The sequence below is a fragment of the Sciurus vulgaris genome (assembly GCF_902686455.1).
Source record: "Sciurus vulgaris genome assembly, chromosome: 9".
NCBI classification, from domain to species: domain Eukaryota; kingdom Metazoa; phylum Chordata; class Mammalia; order Rodentia; family Sciuridae; genus Sciurus; species Sciurus vulgaris.
In genome coordinates, this window is record NC_136469.1 from 134,112,446 (window position 1) to 134,127,075 (window position 14,630).

General features: G+C 42.4%; 1 protein-coding gene across 9 annotated transcripts in view; it reads left to right on the top strand.

Annotated features, from left to right (window-relative positions):
* The first annotated feature begins 2,363 nt into the window (after positions 1-2,363).
* Positions 2,364-14,630, top strand: part of LDB2 (LIM domain binding 2) — a 343,760-nt gene continuing 331,493 nt past the window's right edge. For 3 of the 9 annotated variants that reach the window (XM_079154262.1, XM_079154264.1, XM_079154263.1), the window contains exon 1: positions 2,364-2,733. In XM_079154262.1, the coding sequence (XP_079010388.1) occupies positions 2,602-2,733 (132 nt within the window). In that variant the 5' untranslated portion in view covers positions 2,364-2,601. The remainder of the gene's footprint in view (positions 2,734-14,630) is intronic. The other 6 variants (XM_079154265.1, XM_079154266.1, XM_079154261.1 and 3 more) reach the window with 5 other exon arrangements.

Below are 14,630 nucleotides of genomic sequence, written 5' to 3' on the forward strand. Positions count from 1 at the left end.
AAAAAGAAAAAATGAATTAAAAAAGGTTCATGGGGGAGAGGAGACAGCAGGAGTAGGAGTTCGCAGCTGAATGGAAGGTAGGGGCAATGTGGTTCTTTGTGAAAAGAGATAGCAACCTCCAGAAGTTAAGGAGTAGCAAGTAAATAAATAAAAGAACAAGGCAGCAAATGGATAAATAAATAAATACACGAGTGAGAGTGTGTGTGAGAGAGACAGAGACAGTACATGGGCAGATCTTCTCCAGCTCTGTGTATTGAGCTTAAGGAGCTCAGACCTTTCCCAACTGGTAACAAGAAGCCCCTAAAGGGGAAACTATGGGCATGATCCATTTTTCTTTCCTACAATCAACATCCTGACTAGAAGGAGGCTGGTGGGTGGTGAGTCAGAAGACAGCTGTGAATCAGAGCAGAGGGACCAGTTGGGAGACTCTTGAAGCAGCAGGAATGAGGGTCGCCGACGTGGATCAAGTATTAGAGAATTTCATATGGTTCTCAATTCGGAGTCCTCTGTACGTACAGCAAGAGCTATTTCTAATTGTAACTCAGATGATCTGCAGGAATGAATAAGAGCGGAACTTGCCTTGTGCAGGAAAGGGTTCCGCCTCGAATGGAGTTCTGACCTGGTCAGGGTTGATTGCCATTCGTGCCCTGCCTGTGAGTTACTTTGATTCTTGCTCTGAAATGGCCACGTAAACACAAACTCGGGTAGGCATTGAACTCTTGGAACGTCTTTAAATTTGGGAATTTAAACACAAGGAACCGTTAGGTTTTGCAGTGACCGCTATACCAAAACATAAATCATGCCAAATTTGTTTGAAATCCCGTCTTTAGAAGGTTGTGTGTTTTGACAAACCTTGCAGCAAATTTGGTCCAGCTTTTGGATTTGTAATGAAACCTGACACCAAGCATGCTGGCCTGCCTAGGGTCTCCTAGCACAGGTTCCAAGCAGCCTTAGAGTAACCTCCCTTAATCTCCTCCTGGCAAGCAGCATTACTGTGTTGGGCTGTGCTGCTGAAGTTTGGGGTGGACTCTGCAAACACTTCATGCAATTATGGAAAAAGACTGATTGAGATAGCAATTTGGGGGCATTTTTGCGCCTGAGTGTTCTTCAGAGTGTAAATTGCAGCATTAGCAATCCCTTATCCCCTGTTGGCTAGTGTCTTGGAGATACCCCAAGCCATGATTGGGGCAGAAAGTTAATTAATCTGCTTATTAAAAAGAAGAAATGTCTCATTTGCATGCATTTGCATTCAGGTCTTACATTCTTCATGCTTTTTGGTGGTCCTTGGCTTTCTTTCCTTAATACCAGTGACCCAGCTAAGGTGTGAGCTCCATGCATTACATTTTCTGTGGCTGGGCTTTGTGTAAGTGTCATATGTCTGGTTATCATTGGTTCCAGCAGAATTTGATTATCTCATAGATCCCTTAATTCTCTATAGAAACCGCCCCGCACCCCATGAGCTGTTTGGGTTTTCATATACCACAGTCAGGAAAAGATTTATAGACTTGACCAATCTTGGAAAATAAAGACCTTGTCTCCATCAGAGTTGGGCCTGCTATTTGGGGATGATCCACTCAATTATCTACAATTTCCTACTCAACCGAATTTTCCATGGTCATTTTTGTGGGCGTTTTCTCCTACTTTGCCTTTCCTATCTTATTGGGAGGTCTGCTTTGGGATTTTTTTTTTCTTTTTCTTTTTTTTTTCTTTTTTTTTTCCTCCTCAGGAAAAAGAGACAGTTGCCTACGTTCACCTTCAGAATGATTGTTTGTACCTGCGAAAGCTCAGGTAACCTGAATCCAGGCCCGGTGGCACCACCTTTAAAGAGCTCCATTGAAGTCTTGGGAGAGAGGGCGGGGGCTGGGCAGAGGGTGACTTGGAAGGGTGGGGGTGGGGAGTAGGAATGCAAAGCCCGTCCAGGCTCCTGGAGGGACCCCAAGTGGAGTCCAAACTCTGTGGGGAGGTGGGAGCCCAGAGAGATCTCCGCCTGCGAGGGACTCCCCAGCCCAACCCGGACCCCCAGTGCCCTGTTTCTGTGTTTGTTAGTAATCGCCTTTCTGATACCTTTCAACTGTGGCTGCGAGGGGCGAGGGGCTCCTGCTGCGGTTAAGCCACCTCTGGGCTGACAAGCTTAGCAATCGGGTTATGAAGGGTCCTGGCTGGAGGAAAAAATTAAAAGGCAGCCTCAGCCCGCTTGTCAGACCAGGAGGAGAATGGTATTTCTGAACTAGTGCACAGTGTGGACAGGAAATGACCCCTCCACAAACTGCTTCTTTAAAAGCAGGCAGGGGTGCCTCCAGCGATCCAGCTCCTCCCGCGGCCTCCCTCCCTGCCTGCTCCCTCCCTCCGCCGCCCGCCCGCCCCTCGAGCTCCTGCGCACTCCCTCTCCTCGCCCGTGCTCCCTCCCTCGCTCCCTCCTCCCGCGCCGCTGCCTCTCGCTCCGAGGGCTCCCGCCGCACTCCAGCCAGTGTGCTCCGCCTGCCTGCCGCCTCGGTGCGGAGCGTGAGCGTGCGCCTACTTCGTACTGGGGAACACAGCCCATGTGCTCTGCATGGACCTTACTGATACTCTGTTTGCCTTGATTTCCGACACGCAGGCAAGATGTCCAGCACGCCGCATGACCCCTTCTATTCTTCTCCTTTCGGCCCATTTTATAGGCGACACACACCATACATGGTGCAGCCAGAGTACCGAATCTATGAGATGAACAAGAGGCTGCAGTCTCGCACGGAGGTGAGTACTTCAACCTTGGCTGTGTGCTTGTTGTTATTGTTTTTCTTTTTCTTTCTTTCTTTCTTTTTTTTTTTTTAACTGTGCCTGGGCTTTTCCTGGGGGTGCTGGCTGAATTCTGCGGGAAGTGTCCCACCAGCTACTCCCACATACGTGGAAATGAGCGCCAGGATGAAGACACTAGTTTGAACGCTGGGTTTGCAGGGATAGCAACTCTTGGAGCAGGGGACAGTTTCTGCCAGAATCTTGAAACACACAACCCCGTACTCGAGTCCCTTGCCGGGTCTCCAGAAATGCTGCTTTTCCAGAACTCTGGTGTTTGCTGGCTCTGAGATGGTCCTGTTTCTTGAGATATGATTCCAAGGGATTTTTTGATTCCTGTGTGTGTGTGTGTGTGTGTGTTCCAGAGGAAGTCTGTTTTTGACCTGCATTTGCTTTTCGAAGTCACCAAAATCAAAGTAAAGGGGGGTAAAAGAGTCGCCTAGCATACTTTTCTGAACTAGCCCTGGAGGGACATATGTTTGTGTATTTCTGTGTTATATTCAGAAACCAGTTGCTTGGGGCAAGAGGATTCTACACTTTCTCCTCTTCCTGATGATGGTGGCCCCTAAGGACTCTACCTTGGGACAGGAGCTGGCTCAGCATTCAAGCTGCTTCTAGTCTATGCACATTTGTGATCTTGTGCCTGAGAGAGAGATACTGAACCTTCCAGGCAGCCAGCAACACTGGGAACAGAGACACTCGGACTTTCCGAACTTTCTAAATGCACAACTCCAGACTGGCCTCCTGCAATTTAAATATTTAATGTCAGTTGACTTTTCCTCTGTGCTGTCTGGCAGGGCATGCTGCTGGATTGTCCTTTTGCCTGGAAGTTGGGACATTGTGTTGAAGTGTTCTAAGAAGGAGTTTGTTATAGGTGCACCAAAGTCACTTTAGGAAGTAGAGAAATCGGGAATTGAGTCTTGTCTGCAGAGTACTAACACCCAGAGGATTTATGCCAAAGAGCATTTTGGGGAACAGCCTTGGTGGAATTTTAGATTGAAGATTGACTTTTAACTCTGGGAAGGAAGTCGATTAAGTTTGTATTATAAAATAAAACACACTTGCCTAAATTGTCAATGGAGCCATAGAGAATTCATGACATTTAATGTATTTAATACCACCAACAAGATGTGACCTGTTTTCTGATTGGCTACTGCTGGACAAGGACTTATGTTTTTCTGAAAGCTGGGTTGTCTCTATTGCTGCTATTTTCTTTATATGTTAATGCATCATAGATGTTAAATATAATTGCTGCTACTGTGGCTCTCTCTAGAAGCCAGTAGCTATTATAGAAGTGGAAACTGTTTTGGTTAGGGTGGTGAGCTGTTGGCAGTAAATGATATTGGTGTGTGTTGTTGTGCATTGCTTTGTGTGTGTGTGTGTGTGTTACAGTTTGTAGCTTTTATTCAGATTTTTGAAACTATGTGTTGGAATCTTAAATTCTTGCATAAGTGATTGGTTGGCATAGGCTGCTTTCAGAATTGTGGATATAGAAAATGTCTTACAGTTCAGACGTGTGTTAAAATTGTCCAATTTTTTTTTAAAGTTTAAAAAAGTCATTAATTGAAAAAGAAAAACAAAAAGACCCAAGACCATTGTGATTCAATTCTTGAACATCAACAGAATTTAAAAATAATCTGTGTCCAATGTGTCCAACTTACATCTTAGAAAGTTTTTGAGGCCTTGCCCAGGGCTGTTCTCCCATCCTGTGGGGAGGAGGAGAGGCAGTCCAGGCACCCTGTGCCCTCTCTTAGTTCTGGCCAGCTCTGAGCTGGTAGGCCTCTCTGGAGACTTCCCTGCCTGGTCCTCAAGAAAACACGCAGAATGCAGTCAACTTTCTCATGTTTGTTTTGTGTTTGTGTCAAGACATTTGAAAAGTGCCCTATTAGTAGCTTGTTTTTCAGAAATGGCACTTTTTTTGTTGTTGTTGTTAAGAGCAAAATTCAGGAACTCCTAACTTTTAGATTATGGACTATGGCTTTGAAAGATTTGGCTCAGAGTAGACACTGTTCCACAGTTCCAGAACCGAGAGAGGAAAGCTTGTTCCGACAGATCTTAAAGATTCTAAAAATCTGTGTGACAATAAAGTACAATGACCCACTTTCTAATGTGTTCTAGAACCAGTCCCTGCACCTTTCCCCCCATTAGCTCTGTTTTGATAATTATCCAAATAATTGCCCCGACACCTCTTTTGATCATTGCCAAGCAATAAACAGTGTCATGAGCCCAACCCCCCAGATTTGTTTTCATTTCATATGTAAAAAGGAATCCTTATCCCTCCTAAGATATTTAGTGTGGACATTAAATATTAAACTTTGATCATGATGCGTACTCAGAAAAAAAATAACTTTCATGAAAAAGTTGCACTGTTCCTTTACCAACTGTGATTACTTCTGGTAAAGCTATTCTGAACCCTGGGAAGGGATTGGTTACAGTAAAATACAGTGCTACCCAGCAGGAGTTATCAATGGGTTCACACAAAAAGTCCAACAGATTATTGTTGCATGTTTGCGTTTAGAATTTGACCAATACATACATACAATGTTTTGGGTGTTTCTCTCTCTCTCTCTCTCCCAGTTCCCATTCATATGGTACATAACATTTCCTTTAACTCCTATTGCCACCTCCTGCCACTCCCACACCTGGGTAAGTCTCTCAACTCTCCATTCTTTTGGAACACAGACTTGGCTAGAAAGAAACTATGGCAAATCAGTTAGTGATGAAGAAATTATAATAAAGTTTATAGAGATTACCTAGGAAACTCCTTTTTTTAATGGAAAGAAATTAGTATAGAAGAACCAGGATGTTTACCTCCCCTCCTTCTCTCCTGACCCCCAGGTCATTCTCTCCTGGGTTCTTCCAATTAAATCAAATCAAAGTCTTTCAGATGCTGGGTAGTATTAGTTTAAAGAGCATTGGGTTGGGAGTTAAGCCTATTTCTAACTTGCTTCTGTCACTTACTAACTAGCAAGTGTGGGTCTTGATCTTCTCATCTGCAGATTACCTACAATATCCCTTTAATTCGGTTTTCTTTAGTATGAGAAAATATTATGACATAAAGAGTGCAGATATTATTATCATCATAATGATTATTATTTGTTCATGGTATTTAGTTCAACATTACTGGACCCAGTCAATCTTGTCAAAAGTTAGCACTTAGAGCAAGCAGTTCCTGGGCAAAGTAGGTACTCAATTAACATTTACTGACTAGCCAGTCCATGAATCCAGTAGATAAAAGAGGAGAGTGAGCTGTAAATTAGCACTTTCCCTGAGAAACCCAAATTCTGATGCTTTTGGAGGGCCTGGTACCTCCTGTGGAGCTAAAGTTCTTTTGGGCATTTGCTTCCCAATCTCCTTAAAGTCCCCCCCCCACACACACACACTGATTTTATCATGAGGTCATCTAGATCTAATCTTTGTGGCAAAGCAAAGCAAGAGTGTAAGAGATTATAGGACCTCGCTTCTTTTTAAAGGAGTATGAACACATTAGAAAGCACACAACACAAACAAAAATATATTTTAAATGCTGCTGACTGCGATGTGAAATGAAATCTCTTGGCAACGTCAGAACTCGGTGGATTTAGGTAAGGAAATGTGGGCTCCCCTCTTCCCTCTCCTTTAAAATAAAGTAAGAGAAACTTTGAACTTTAGTCACTGTTGTCGTTTACTATAATTCTACAGTAGAAAAATGGTTACATTTTCCATTGTGTGTGCTACCATAAATTGACCCGATGCCTTCCAAACTTCATATATTTCAGTGGTCTTGCTGTGCCAAATGCATTTTGGAAGAATACAACCACACAATTATATAGTTTAACATTGCACACTGAGTCTAGTCAGATAGGACATAAGAAATGTGTTCTGAAGACTTCAGAATTTGCACTGTAAAAAGCTTCAATAAAAATAAAAACAATAATTTTTTTTTATTTCCTGATTTCTGTGCCGTAGGATGCAAATATTAGTGCTGCATCTGAGAAATATCATAAGCAACATTACTTCAAGTGGAGGGGTTTATCTGATGTGGGATTATTATAGAATTTAAGAAAGTTTATCAAGTAGAGTTATAAAAATCTTTGTTACTGTAGATAAGTTTTCGGTCTGATTTCCTCACTCAGATGACCAAAAATGCCTTCATTTGCAGGAAGATATTTTTAAGTCAATATAGATTTTTTTTTTTAAGTTGGCAGCATGCTAATTTTAATAAAATACCATAAAACACCAGAAGAGTGTGAGGCCCTCTTACGTTTTGAGATTTGTTTCTTTTATCAATATTACACATCCCATTCCAAAAGAGAAAACTGTGATTACAGTTGGAAGCAGTTCACACGAGGATTTTATTAGAATTACAGTGTTTAGTTTTACAGGATTTAATATGAACATTAAAAATGTTTAAAGACCTTGAAATTTAAATCTGCAGTTTCTCACCCCTACTCAGCAGGGTTGTCCAGCTCCTTGGGGAGAGGGTGGGAGGGGAAGGGGCTTCTGGGCCCTTTTTCTTTCAGCTACATTTTTATCCACTCGGTCCTAGGGTTTCATGTTGTAAGATCATGTTTATTCATGGAATAGCTTAGTATCATTGATGTTCGGATGGAATCTAGTTAAAATGAGATTAGGTATTTTGGATAGGTAGAAGAAAAGAAAAATGCTTTTGATAACTTGGGAGGATGGATCCCCTCCTCCTCCTAGAAATTCAGGAAGAAAAATGTTTCTGGTCCTCTGAGGTATATGACTGATTTTCAGTGTTCAGAGAACTTTCCAAGTTTTTTGAAGGGGGTTGGTGGGGGTGGAGGAGGGGCATTGGTAGTGGTAAGGAAAGCTATTTTGAAAATGTTAAATGAAACCAAAAGTGCAGTTTTAAAAATGAGAACTTCCAAACTCCTTATTTTTTAGGTTCTCTACATGGCCTCGGAAAACAAATTACAGGACTCTTGTGCTGATTTTATTTTCCCAAAGTCTTTTTTTTTTACTTCCATTTTCTTACTATGGGAACTGTTTTTAATTAAAAATTGCTGCAAACTAACTATTCGTAGGAGGCCAAGGAGAAAAAAAAAATCTTTCAACTCCCATTCAACAGAGATTCTTATCAGCTGAAAATCAATGCATATTTCAATTTCTCCCTTTGGGGTGTAAATTATGATGTAGGATTTAAATGCTATGCATTTTTTGAGCAGTTAGCTTTTTGTTTGGGTTTCAGAAAGAAATTAACTTAAATTGTATGGAGAACACGGCCATAAATCTCCTTTTATTACAATTGTTCACATTAACTCATTTTTCATGAGGAACAGAGAGCACCCCTTTCCTCAACAGGCAAACAAAACAAATAACTACAAGCATCCAACTTTGTAAATGGTCAAGAACCAGATTCATAAACTTACTTGGATTTACTTGTTGGGTCTCAAAATATAATTGATCAAAATAAAATCATTTTTTGAAGTATCAGAAAACAAAGCATTTTGAAAAGATTGTTCAACTGACGTGGATACCTTTGTCAAACTGCTTGTGATATTTTCTTTCCTTTTAATTTCTTCCTTTTAAAATCTGTTTGAATCTGGATTTTTTTTTTTTTTTTAATGTAAATTCTGGCACCTTGCATCTGAACGGTAGGCAACTACTGATATTTAAAACTCAGTCATTCTTTCAAGAATTTCCTCACTTGGAACAAGACAATATAGTATCTGGAAATGCAGAGATAACAGGAATACGTTTTCTGACCTCTATGTTGTTGTTACTGATGAGGAAACTGGGAACTCAGAGGTTAAATGAGATGTCCAAATAGATGGCATGTTCAGCAGATGGCAGTTCAGCTTCAGAGGTTGTGCTCCCAGCTACTGAGCTGTAGCACCTCTTGAAATAAATAACTAGTAGAAGTCTAGTTAACCTGTAAAACCTTTCAATGGGGATGTGTTTATTTTTTCCTAGGACAGGTTGACTTCGGAGGTGTCTTGAAGTTGACCCCACACCTAAAAACATTCTAGTTGTCTCTCAAATGCTTGACTAATTTCAAAAGAAGCCATATGAAATCCCAGGGGATTGAATCAGGAAAGGAAACTATACTCTGGTTATAGAAAAATAAAAATTACCTACATCACTCTTCCTATTAAAGAATGCTTAATACACTTATTACATCTGAAGAGTTCCTGGAATGGTAGACTATTATGCCCTGTCATCTAGGAGTTCTATTTTCTAACTTAAACATTTTTAGATTTCCATCCAGTGTTTGACTTTCCTTCATCGTGTAGGGGAAAGATGGTGCCCTGATTGTTTTGAACCGCAGGGAGATGAACAAAGGCTACTCCATTTTTAGTGGTGCTTGCTCCTTCAGCAGCAGTAACCAATGTAACTATTAGGAGACTTAATCAGAGTTAGAATTTGGAATAGCATTGGCTTCCTTTGCACGTACTCAGTTAAGAATCTTAGAGATAATGAAGATGCAGAGGGAGGAGAACTTCCCTGTCAACACATTTTGTCTCTCTGCAGACGTTCTCCGTAGGAGAGAAGTTTCCTTCTTACCCTTGCCCCTGCCTTTGCCAGGGTCCTTACAGGGAGTGCTGCCAATGATGGAGCAAGATGGATCTACCCAAAAGCCTGCCATGCATGCATTCACTTCTCCTTTAAGAGATAAGGAAACCAAGGCCCAGAGACAGATTAAAGAACCATCTGAGTCCCTGTTTGGACATCCTAGGTGTTGAATCCCCAGAGGCTGGATCTTCTAATTCCCTAGTGCAAAATTTTTTCTTGGGGCATCCTGGTGAAGCCATAAAGCTTCCAGCTGCCCACTCCTGTTGGCTCTGGCAGCCACCACCTGCCCTCACTGTAGGACCACATTCCACCAGCCTAATTTGAAGTTTTAGTCTCCTAATTAAAAAAGAGAAGGCTTAGCTTTAAAGATGAGGCAGACCCCTCTGAAGCAGGACCTTGGGGGTCCTGGTGTCATTGCTGGCCTTCATCTTCTCTTTTCTGGACTGAACGGCTTTCAGATTGAGTTCCCAGCTCCCTCTTTCCGACAAGCAGCCAAGGTGGTATTTTTGGTGCATAAATCAGATCATGTGACTCTCCAGCTTCCCCTCACACCTAGGACAAGCTCTAAGCAGCTCACTCTGGCTTTACGGCCCTATTGATCTGTTCCTTCCTGATGGCTCCGTTCACTAGACTCCAGCCACAGGGACTTCTTTTGGATCCATTAACTTGCCCAGCCGCTCACATCTCAAGGCCTTTGCCCTCAGCGGTGGAATGGGCGAATGGCCTCCGCCATAATAACTCAAGGAACTCTTTAGAGGCCTAATTTGAATTAGATCTGGCATGGCTCTGACTTTCTTTGCAGGTGGGCAATTAACTATTTCGAAGAAGATAAGGACAATGAAGAAAAGGAGTCTCAGCCTCCAGGATGTCCTTTGGGGATCAGGGTACATGGCCCCTTCTCAGAGAGTCCTTCCTCAAGCCCTTCAGTTAAAAGGAATCCACACCAGCTTTCTGCCCTGCGCCCTCTTCCCTGACTTCACAGGAATTATTGCAAGCTGATATTTTCTTGCTTCTTGTTTAGGTCCTAAGTGTTTGCTTGTTCTGAATAGATTACAAGCCCCTTGAGGGCAGGGGCTCCGCTCTTCTGTTCTCATTTTCTGTGGCACCTGGCTGACATGCAGAATAAATCTGTTGAACAAAAGAAATGTAAGGTGCTCCAGCAGCTGTTTAGGCTGACACTGGAATTTGCCCTGAATCTTACCAACCATTGCCTGAGGTTCTAGTTAGAGAAGAATCTGTGAGCCTAATAGCCCAGCCAGCATTCCCTGACTGCCGAGAAGCAGCCCTGGGAAAGGAGAATTTCCTCTGTGAGAGAAGTGTGGACCTGAGAATTTTGCCCTCTGGCTGGTGTGAATCTGTTGAGAATCTCCTGACTTCTGATTAAAAATATTTATACTTCTCCTAGTGGTGTATGAGATTTTTACCACTTCTCTCTCTCCCTCTCTCTCTGGATCTACCTGAGGGCCTGCAGCCATGAATTATGTTGTGAATCATGATAGTGCCTTATATTTCCTAGAGCTCATTGCATTTTAAGAAAGTGCTTTCAGGGCCATTAATTAGCTTATTTGAAATGATTTGTACAGCAGAAAGTATAGGAAGTTATATCAGTATATGATGCTGTGGTCTGTAATCACTTTGTGTTTGCTAACCAGAAGGAGTGGAGTGGGGTTAAGGGGGACTTGTCTCTATCAGAGTGGTTTGTGTAGATGTGCAACTTCTGTTTAGAAACTCTGTACAATTTTTCCACTAGTTCTTTTTTTTTTTTTTTTTTTTTTTTTTCCTGTTTGTTTGCTTCTTTTCCCTTCAGAGTGAAAAAGGAAAGACCTGCTGTGAACATGCAGGGCTGAACCTCAATATGACTTTTATTTGGGTCCAGATCCTGGCTGTGTCTTCTTCTTGCTGTGTGATCTGAGGGAAGTTTCTTAACTTTTCTGTGTTCGTTTTCTTAGCCTGAGTGTTGCCTTGTGAAGGACTGGTGAATGCGAAATGCTTGGTGACGATAGGATAATATGATGACTGTGAAGATGGCTTCAGATGGCTCTGTTCTTTCAGAAAATTAGGTAGTAGACATCATGCAAAACTTAAGTGTCTTTAAAAATACTTTCTACCTGGCCTGCACTAGCATACTGCAACTTAATCAACAAAACTTGCGAGGACATATTTGGGAACTGTGGGCTTGGTGGTATTGTGGTAGAGGTGACATAATGATCATGTATTATCTTGTGGGGGGCTGATGTCTCTGTCACAGTGGCCACCACCTCCACACATCACAGGTTATGAGTATCCCTTAGAATCCTGTGGTTAAGTCTTACATGCTGACCAGCACATGAGTCCGTGTCTTCCATGGTGTCGGGAAGAAACTGTGGCTGGGGTTTGCTCCATCTGAGAACTGGGTGGAGACAACAGAAGACCGAAGTGCCCCCCTTCACCAGGGTTTTTGAAAACTGTCTACATGGAGGCCCCAGGTGAGCGCTGGAGAGCCCGCCCCGGCTGGCTGTGACCAGCCATCTCTTCTAAAGAGGAGCTCTTCTCTTTCTCTCTCTCTCTCTCTCTTTTGATAATGGGCGGTACTAGGCATTGAACTCAGGAGGACTCTACACATCTACATCCCCAGTGCTTTTTATTTTTATTTTGAGACTAAAATGGGCATCAGACTTGCAATTCTCCTGTTTCAGCCGCCTGACTTGCTGGGATTACAGGCATGTGCCACAAGAGGCCACAAGAAGCGCACTTCTCAGTGCAGAGCCCAGCACAGATTTCTCCAGGGTTGCTGGGCCAGTGCTGGTCCCAAACCTGAAGCACCGCCTCTGTGCCTGGACTGGTAACAGCCCTCCAGTTGACCCACTGTGACACCTGGTGGCCTAGTTCCTAACAGTGCCAACGGGCACGTGGAACAGGTGTTGCGCTGAGTAGTCTCCTGTGCTCTCTTCCTGGCCAGAGGGATCTGTGGGTTTTTAGCAGTGTTTCCTGGGTCTGCTTTCCTACCAGGTGCAATATTGTGCTGATCTATCCTACTCATTTCAGTGTAGCGCCTCCCTGAGTTTTTGTTTTGAATTTTTTAAATGATCTAGACCTTCCTAAAGTTCATTTTCTTGACCAAGGCATTTGAAATTTTTTTATATAGAGTTAATCATAATTGTTATCAGCCTCTCTAGAGAAATATCTTGCATCAGTTCAAATAAACATTAGATTATTTGCACATTTTTTTCTGGGGAGGAGGGTTAGTGCTTGTTAAATTTTGCTTCCCAATGTAGGTTATTTCTTAGGACTCATGAGGATTTCATCTTGATACTGAGAATCTGTAGACAAGCAAAAGCTAAGCCAGTAAACAAGGCTGACCATTTGGGAGTAGGTACAGAAAACAACCCTTATGCTTTATAATTTTGATCCTGGTTAACCTGCAGTTGATTCAAATTTTTTACTTGAAATTAAAATTAAGCAACTGGTGTATGTTGCTTGCCCTTGAAAGGTTCTGATTTGGTGGAGCCTGCTATTCCCAAATCAGCTGAATCCTGGAATTTCAGGCCTGGAATATACAAGAGAGTTCCTTTAACTCAAGCTCCTGATTTCCGAAGTGCAGAACCCAGACCCAGGTGGGCCTCACCTGGGCCACGTGGCTTGCTGATTCATAAACCATCTCAGTTTTTCCTGGCATAGAACTAGCCTGCCACCAGGTAATAACCAAAAACTAACCAGATCTTACCAACCACTAATTTTTATTTCAACCTTACCAAAACTTTTACATTCGAAGCCACTTTCTCCCTTTTCAGTTTCCCAATTGGTTTAAAATGGTATTGATCTTTAGCAACATTCTATTGATGGTGAAAAACACATTATTAACCTTTATTATTTTTGAATTCAAGATTGTTTTCCTTGACTATTTAAAGTAGAGTTGCACGTGGCATTATAATGTTTATTCTTTCGATTTGAGAAACAGTATGTTGTCAACCTGGAGTGTTTGGAAAACAGCAATGGCTAGGTGGAAAATAAAAACTGTCTTTAATTTCACTACAGAAAAATTTACTCTTAACATTTTTGAGAAAATAAATTTAATGCACACGCACATACACAGAAAAATGTATTTGCTTAGGGACTCATTGAGCACCCTTTTGAATCCAGTTCTGCTAACTAACATTATGAGTCTTTCAGCTTGTCCGTTAAGTCGTCTTAAAATGTAATTCTAGTTGCCTGTATCATTCATACATTTGCTTATGTCTTAAAAATTAGCATAATTTTACCATAATTTGTACTATGAGAGTTCAGTGCTTTTAACAATCCGTCTGTCCCCAGTGAGCTGGAGAGGTGCTAGCATAGGCGCTAATCCTGGTGACTGTCAGGACTGCCATTAGTGGCTAGTACTAGTCAGAAGTCTTGAACTCAAGGCTCTGTCACCTTTTAGGAACGACTCCCCTGCCTGTCTGAGGGAAAATCCTTTGTTTCCCTGCTTCTCTTTCTTTCGTATTATTTCTGAGTGAAGAAGCAGGCAACCTCGCTCAGGGTCTGCAAATCAAAGATTTTTGCACAATTCCTTCTGGAAAGAGGGAGCTGGAATTAATGCTAAGAATTGGCGTTGATCTAGAACTAGCAGGTCGGGATATGGCCGGTTAATTTATGACACCATTTGAAGGATATCTCTTTGATTCAAGGAGAAAGGGGTACCTCAAAAGGTGGGCTGTGTCATGAGTTGTGTACAGTGTCGTTTTATTTTCTTCACTGGGTCTAGGAGATCCTCAGGGTCAGGTACCATCTTATTCATGTTGGTATTCTTCATGACAATTGATGTTTTCTGTGGCCAGTAGCCATCTTTTCTTAAAGGCATATTTCACAGGGACCACCATTTTGTAATTAGTTTCTGAGTTATTGCTGCTTTTATATAGGTAATATGCATTCTATAAATAAGCCTCATGCGCATGCTTCTATTACTGTGAAGTCCTGTGCAGCAGGATTAAGTCCCCTACTGCAGCATTTGCATTAAGTGCTTAACTTCTGGAGTCACGCAAATTTATTTCTTTACCTAGTGGTTATGTGGCCTTGGGTAAATTAATTTATCCCTCTGTGCCTGGGTTGCCCTCAGGGGCAACGGGAGCACGATGATGGAATCTCTGTCTCTGGGTTTTTATGAAGATTGTCTCTGGTTGCTCTGAGCCAGAGACTTCTTGTGTGTGTGTGTGTGTGCGCACGCGCGCGCTTGTGCACGTGAGCCTGGGAATGGAACCCAGGGCCTTGCACCTGCCAGGTAAGCAGCTCTACCAGTGACCTACCTCTCCAGGCCCCGAGATCTTCCTTGGATAGTGCTTAGCAGAGTACCTGCCCCTGGTGAGGGTTAACTATTATTATGC